Here is an 8,216-nt window from a genome sequence, read left to right as displayed (position 1 = left end):
TTGCTTGGGCAAGGGTTGGCTTAGCAGCATCTTAGAAAAAGAACACTGAGAAGCAAACACGTTCTTCTTGAACATGTCAGAAACTGAATTCCTGGGCAGTGCGCAAATTACGAGCCATTGTCCACAGATAAGCTTAAGTTCCACGTGTGTATCTTAGTGCCCAGATGCCTGACAGAACCCTGGTGTGGGCAGAGGGGGAGCACAGTGAGCACCAGAAGTTACAAGCAACAGAACTGATTTCAGAAACTGGTTTATAAGCACATGCCTTCGTAGTACAGTGTTGGAACGCAAGCACATTGGCACAGATGTCTGAGTCCTGAAAGCAGCAGCAACCGATTCAGGCTAAGTATGTGATGCCAATGTGCTCCTTGTGCCCTTCATAGCATGGCATACAAAGGATCCAAACTCGGTTCCATCCCGGTGGGGGAGGGTTCATTCTGAAAGCGTCCTTGATATGTCCTTTCTTTTTTTTCTGTGCTTCATTAACAGTGCAAAAATCAATTGTTTGCAGGGAGCTGCAGCCCAGACCATGTCTGCTTTGTTGCAGAAGGTACTGTGAGCAGGCAAGCAGCTACAGGTCATGGAAGAATATTTTTGTGGTTAAGGAATCTGAATGTCTATGGGATTCTTTTGTTCTATTAGGCTGCCCTCCTAGCTTGTGGACAAAATGTTTTAAACCAGAAGCTAAATATAGCATTTGATTTTTACTTTCATAGATTTTTTGTTATTATTTCTCCCAGTGACAGTTAATAGAGGCGATTGGTTCAGTACTTAGAGAAGCTACATCAAGAAGGTATTTATGTTTTATGTGCCAACTGGTTACTGTAAATGTGGTTCTCCACAATAGGCCTCCACTGACTGATGCTTTTGGAAATACTCTCTACACAGAAAAAAAATGCATGAAAAGAAATTAACAGAAACTGAGCTTTGATAGATACATACAATTCTGAAGGCATTTAAATAGGGCAGTGAATAGGTAGCAATGGTTCAGTGATTACCAGTACAAAATTTTCTTTTGCTCTCCTGTTCTGCTTTTCAGCTGTACTCCATTGTGCCACAAGTTGTGATCTCACCTGGGACAAGGTCACTATCGGTGATTACCACTACAAGGTGGTATTCCTATCTGACAAAAATAATAGCAGGTTAAAAATCTTTGTTTAGTTCCTGGTCATCCTTCCTGACTTCTTCAATTTTAAACCAAACCAAATCAAACCAAACCAACCAACCCCAAACCAACAAACCGTAAAAACAAACAAACAAAAACCCCAACACCAACCAAAACAAAACCCCAACATCATTTTATTCCTTTGAGGGCCATTAGAAGATCACATCAGTATTTCCAAAGAAAAGAAAAAATAGCTGTATTATAAGGCCTGAAAGCAGAGCTTGAAATCAGCTTTCCAAGCTGTGTCTGTCTTTTCTTCAGAATTCATTTTATTTGGCGGGCAATCAAGTGATGCCCCTGTGAAGCTGTGTATCCCTTGCTGTTGAATAGATCTCACCTGTAGCTCTAAGCCAAAAATAGACTTACTCATAAGTGAGAAAAATTATGCTTGGAAAAACATTTGCAATGGCTGAGTGTTTGGGTTTCCCGTATTTGTGAGACCATCGTTAAATGCTTTGAGTAAAGGAGGCAGTTATTAAAGGTATTAAATGTAATCGGTGCTGCTGCTGCTGCTGACTATAGGGAAAAAGGAATCAGCTCATCTGAGGCAAATTATGCGACACGAGTCTGTATTAAAGAATGATATCCAGACTGGCTGTGGAGGGGGAAAAAAAAAACTTGTAAAAAGAAAATAGTATGCTGTATCCCTCCATAAAAACAGAGTAATTTCTGAGATGGGAGGATGGATAAGATGTGGGCTGGAGGAAAGGATGAAGGGGAATAGACAGTCAGGGCACACAGTTGTGTGTGACACAATGCATGATTGCTTTTAGAGATTCTTTGGAATATTTAGAAAGGAGGGCTCTTCTAAGAATGCTAATCTCTATATAATTTTGAGCAGAGAGAAAGGGTAGGAGACAAAGCAAGTCACAATATATTTCAGATGCTATTATTTTAGGAAAGGATTTTGTACAGAGCAGGTAGGCTAAAGCTCGTCAAATTCAGTACCGTTAGGTCATCTGCTGTGTGTGTCTCTGTGTATGTATGTGTAAGGCGGAAGAGGTGAAATGTCCTCAGGTCATTACTGCTGTTTAAGTCTATTATTTATCATCAAGGTCACACCAAGGGAGAATACACCTCCACTTTAAATTTGGTGACACCTGTTTTCTGTGGCAGGTCAGGGGAATTGTCAGAATGGAGTGCAAACCTTAGGTAATGATTCTTACAGTAGTAGGGAAAAGTCAGATACTGAATCACTTTTGAATCTCTTCTACATGAAGTATTTTCATGAAGATACATGCCACAAACATTGCAGTAACATATACGGGTGTGCCTCTACTGCTTTAAGGAAGTATTTTGCTTTCAGTAGCTACAATGAGCTCAATGTAGTATTTAACCTCACTAAAAGCTGAGATGCTTTCCAATTAATGTATTTAGCCTGGCATCATTTGCAAGTAACTTGAAAGTGTTTCTGGTCTTGAGACAAAGAAATGATGCAACTATCACCACTATCATCTTATTTTTGCAAGCAAGAATAATACCATAGGTGAGATTTTAAAACACGACACATGAATACATCCCAGGCACATGTTCCCTAGACATAAGGTCCTCAATTCTCTCTTTTTGTTGGTTGCATCGTGAGTGGAAATCAGTCTGATCATGTTCTTGTGTTCAAAATAAGCAATTGTCCTATATTCAACACTTGTGCAGAATGTCAGCAGAAGTAGTACTATGCAATTAATTTAAATCAAATACAAATGCTTTTTCTTTTCTTTTTTTCTTTTTTTTAAGTGATAAAAATGAGAGAAAGAGCACATCAAAAGTATGATGTACAACGTCCTGGCTGTTTACTCTAACTACCATATTCCAAGTAGCCTAGTTTTTAAAGAAAAATAAACAAAACAACTTGTCATTTTGAAAAGAAGCTCTTTCCTGTTTCTGTCAATACATTTGTGAAACAAAATGTAGAGCTCCTTGTTTTGTAAAGGAAACAAAAAGCTACCTCCCCCCAATCATTTGCCTGTAGAGACTGTAAAGCATAACTACTGAGCTACAGTTTCTAGATTTGCTTAGTTTATACCGGGGGTGGAGGCGAAGAGCAAGAACAACAGTAAAAATAAGAAGCCTGAAAAACCTTTGGAAAAGACAATAGCCAAAGATTCAAATATGGAGATAGAAGCAGGTTTTAATTATACCATTGTTAGAAAAAACTGCAGAAAGACTTGTCAGGTTGCAAATCACCTTAGTCTTGTCAATCACCATTGTTGTCAGGCTCAAAAATGAAGCACATATGACAAGTTTTTATATAGAAGTTGTAGAATATTGTCACTAACCCACCCCCACACACCCATTTTATTTCAGAGTGACAAAAGCTGAGATGAATGAGTTGTTGTCTGGCCCTTCCCACTTCGTATAGTCATTGGCTGGCTTGGTTCTAAAAAGGATTTAAAAAAGGGGAATAATGTGCCTTTGCCTGGGATCTGAGACTGTCAGGGTGCTGAAAAGCTAATCTGTGAGCTGCCACTATGCAGATCTCTTGGGCTGTGTGCTCTGCCTGTGTCTTAATACAAATTGCATTTCAATCTGTGGAAGGGTGGCAAATGTTTAAAAATGATGCTACAGAAATAATTCCTGAGATCACTGAAAATACAGAAACTCCAATGGAGCAGACTTTCAGCAACAACAACACAATGAACCAGGCAAAGCATGGAGGAAGACACATACAACAAGCTCCAGACCATAATGGTAAGAAAAATAACATCATTATTACTGTTCTGGACCCTAACAGACAATTTGTAAAAGAATACTTGTTTTCATACATGTTTATTTACTAAAACCTTTAGCTGTGGACCTAATGCTGTAAGTGATAAGGAGTTACATCTACTGTTGAAGAAGTATCAGTGTAAACTTTAGAAGGGATATACTCGAGTTTACTGATGAAAAATGTGGCCTATCTATTGAACAATCCTGGGCTACTATGGTATGCGCTCCTATCCTGCCCAGCTGCTCTTGGCAGACACAACTCCAATACATAAAACCTGTAGAAGATACTGCTTAAATTTCTCTGTGTTTTGTGCTTGCAAGTACTGTGAGGAAATATCACAAGTCATCTTTCTCTCTTTGATGTCATGATGGGGCAATGGGTTGGCAGTGGAGAAAATAATATAAATTCTTAATATTCAGAAAGGGTCTAAGGTCATACAGCAAAAATAGCACATAGAAGTAGCATTCAGCTAGATGAGAGAAGTGTGCTGCTCGCTGTCCTTTACCAACAGCCAGATTTTTCAGCCAGATTCCAGCAGCCAAAAAAGGTGTTATGAAAGGTGCTAAAGCACTCCAAAGGGGAATTTATGCCCAAAATAATTGGAGGGGACTGTATTTTGCAGAGGTGTGCAATCTTGGAATCAGTTTGGCTACTTTAACAGCACTGACATCCTTCATACTGTCACTGCATTTGGCCAAATGTTTAACACCAGCAATGATGCAAAACGCAAGCTTTGTGAGGAGAGATGGAAGATGGGGAGTTACAACTAAACAAAGAAAGGTAGTTTTAAAGAAGTGTTCTACTGGCAAACAGGGTGAACTTGGTCCTCCAGACTGACACATGTGGCTACCAAATGCACATAGCAAAAAGTCAAACTTAGTTTCCCCTATTATGCATTGCAGATCTGAACTAGCCTTCTTTTTCTGGGGACTACTCGAAGGGAAAAGTGTTTTTCTGCTGCAGCTGTCAGTTAAGATGTTTAAAACCATAGCATTAACAAGATTTTAAAATAAGAAAAAAAGAAAAAGAAGTAATGTTTTTGAGAGTGTGACTTTATAAATCCCTAAAAGGGGCGGCACTCTGCTTCTCACAGGCAGCCCCGCCAACCACCAGGTCAAGGCAGGTTGGTTTTGTTACTACATCTGAAAACTTCCAATTTTTATCCTCTTACTACTCTGACATCAGCTGGGGGGAATCTGTCCTACTCGTGTGTGCGTATTTTTTTAAAAGGAAAGGACATTTACTTAAGAAAGAGAGAGTGAAGGAGACTGGACAGTTACTCAAGATATGCAATGGTCTTGCATAGTTATTTTAAAATCTTATCACAAGGAATCAAAATGATGATCCAAAGTGGCCAGACCTTCCTGGGACACCTGACATTGCATCAGACCATTAATAATTTTGCAGTATGTGGAACCTGTACAAATATGGGACAGGACATACATGCACAGAAAATAAATCTATATAGCTAAGGCAAATGCCTGTATATTTAATTGTATCTGCCTATGTGCTATAGTGGTACAATACACTTGATTCAAAGCATTATTTTTTACATAGACAAACACAGTTTTCTTAAATGCTTAGGAAACTTGGGAGGATTAGACTAAGTGCACATGGAGTTCAGTTATCATTTTTGTCACAGCATTATGACAAGGATTGTTTCATCTCATTAATGCAGTCCTTAAAACTTTTTAAAAATGAAATCTTGCTAGCTGTACTTTGATAAATATAAAGGTGAGCACTAAAAATCAAGTTTCTGCACTTCACAGGAAAAACAAAAATTAAAGTGTCTGTACAAATATTTTCTATCACTAATGACTCAGGGTCAGAATTTTCTTTTGATGTACTGAGGAGAGAACCACCTTGTGCGCAGCAAGGAGAATGGGCCTACCAGACACAGCCTTCTATTTGTAAGCTGACCTTTGAGGATTTCCACCACAAATAGCATTCCTTAATGTTAAAACTGTACTTATGACTAAGAGAATAACATTAACATGTGTTTAGCTAGATGAAGTTCCTCGATAAACACCTTCAAAAATCAAATTCTGTGTCTTCCAAACAAGTCAATTAGCCAAGCATGTCACTTGGCAAAAGAGATGCCTTCAGAAACAGTCTGCACCTACAGTTGGAAAGTTTTTCTAAATCCTAAAAAATGCTAAAAGTCTTGTATTTCAAAATCTTTCATTTGCTCATAGCTATCCATTGAGGAAAAGGGGGGAAGAAAAAACACTGTAAGATTCCTGATCAGCCACAAGATGCCTCTAGTTGAAGGAAATTATGTGGGACATGGGATTATCGCTGCAAGCAGTAAGATTGGAAAACCTAATGCCTGAAGAGTGGGAATTCCTTAGCACTGTTGTTACCTGCCGACTTCCCTAACCTGGAGCACATTAGGCTAGTTAAAAATCACTTAAGGAACACTTTCTTTGTTGCAAAAGAATTTAAATCTGAAGTCAATAGAGCTAAACTAGAGCAATGGGGGAAGGTTTTGCCCAAGGCAAATGAAGCCAGCAGAATCCCATCAAAATTTCCCATGAAGTAACCGCTGCTGCTGGGGTTACACTTCAGAAGCTCCACTGCCCACCTGCACAGCCCTGACATGGCATTTACCTAGTGGCAAGAGAAGGATTTTATTAATCAATTTGTACATTGTCATTCAAGGGTCTCATAACTAGAGTAGCCAAATATTCAGAAGCTGCATGAGTGAGTCTTTGGAGACATTCTTCTCAAATTCTGCCACTCAGGATGTCCAGCTTGTATCTAGCTCAGAGCTAGATATCTGCTACAGAAACAAAAAAGTGCTTTTTCAAGTATAAGGAAGAAAATAGGCGGTAATTAATGTGTTTCTTGTTTGCAGATGCTTCTGACTTTAGCTGCAGAGAAATGCGAACCACCCGCTATGTCACAGAGGGGCTTTGCCGCAGCATCAAGCCTGTCAAGGAACTGGTCTGCTCTGGCCAGTGTGTCCCCTCACACCTCCTTCCCAACTCCATTGGCAGGGGGAAGTGGTGGCGTCAGAACGCCATGGATTATCGCTGCATTCCTGCTCACACTCGCACGCAGCGCATCCAGATGGCTTGTCCCGAGGAAGAGACTCGGACTTACAAATTCCGAGCTGTCACATCCTGCAAATGCAAGCGCTACACTCGCTACCACAACCAGTCGGAGCTGAAGGACTTCGGAAAGGAAACTGTCAGGCCTCAGAAGAACAAGAAGCCTCGTCTCTCCAGAGCCAGGAGCAGCAAATCTAACCAGCATGAGTTAGAAAATGCTTATTAGAAGGTGTCTCTGAGTGATACAACCTAGCAGCTCTGGATATTTTACAAAACATCAGATGGCACTCACAGGCCACAGCATGACGTTCTGACTGCAGTAGGTTCCAATTCCTTCTGCTAAGCTGGGTCAAAGGCTCATATTGTCAAAACTCTATCAGATTATAGCAGTTATGGTCTGATAAGAGAATGAGATATATCAAGCTGGAGGTAGCAACACCTAAATTCAGTCTGAGAGGAGAGGTATACCTTGGAGATTCCTGTGAGGTCATGTAGCTTGTACCAGTAGGAAGGCAGAGGAAAGTGAAGCTGTTATGGTGAAAATCACACTTTGTTAGAAGTCATTCTACTCACTTTATGTGAAAAAAAAAACACTGAGATCTCTTTCCTAGTTTTATAAGTGCCACAATGCAGGACAAGCATGTGATAAGGGAAGCACCAGGAGAGTTACCACACTCTGAATGAGTTGTAGTAAGTGTGATAGCAGGATTTCAACAATTACGGTGACTGAAATCAAATTGTTGGGAAATTAACATCCTGTCAGATGTCCTCATGCCCCAGTTCTTTCCTCTAAAGCACAAAAATCAAAATACGACACTCATCTTCTCAAAACAAAAGTGTGACAAAACTATTTCATACTTTTAATTAAAAGCCTGTAGGATCAACAGATTCAAAACCGAGATTTGACAACTAAAACCATGTATGTCTTAGGGACAATTAAACAAATTCTACTAAGTGGAGCAGATTTATGAAATGGATGCTCCTCTCAAACCAGATAACCTCACTGATGTTTGTCTTGTAAACAGCTAATGATATGCATAATTTAACATAAAAGACACCAATTATTCCTTATTTTCTAGAACACAATTGACTTTAGTATCAGCTTAGATGTCTAAATTTACATTTTCTATTCTGTAGAGTTTGGATTTTCTGCCACACACTTTGTAGTGCTAAGACTGTGCAAGACAAGTTCTGGGAGTGAGGTGCTGGTTCTGCATTAAAAGCGAGCCTCTGCTAATTTTAGTGTCATGAATTCTTCTAGAAAAGTCTTTGGTATGTGCAGCTTTGGTAAGTC

The 8,216-nt window shown here is 39.6% G+C and overlaps 1 protein-coding gene across 1 annotated transcript; it reads left to right on the top strand.

Moving 5' to 3' along the window:
* Positions 1–3,630: 3,630 nt before the first annotated feature.
* SOST (sclerostin) lies at positions 3,631–7,148 on the top strand. The gene is made up of 2 exons (XM_074162973.1): positions 3,631–3,850; positions 6,727–7,148. Exons 1-2 carry the CDS (start codon positions 3,631–3,633, stop codon positions 7,146–7,148), a joined length of 642 nt encoding a protein of 213 aa, XP_074019074.1.
* Positions 7,149–8,216: the final 1,068 nt, after the last annotated feature.

The sequence above is a fragment of the Numenius arquata genome, chromosome 23, assembly GCF_964106895.1.
Source record: "Numenius arquata chromosome 23, bNumArq3.hap1.1, whole genome shotgun sequence".
In the NCBI taxonomy this organism is placed as follows: domain Eukaryota; kingdom Metazoa; phylum Chordata; class Aves; order Charadriiformes; family Scolopacidae; genus Numenius; species Numenius arquata.
Note: the sequence above shows the minus strand (reverse complement) of the source record. Positions and strands in the feature narration are given on the sequence as shown.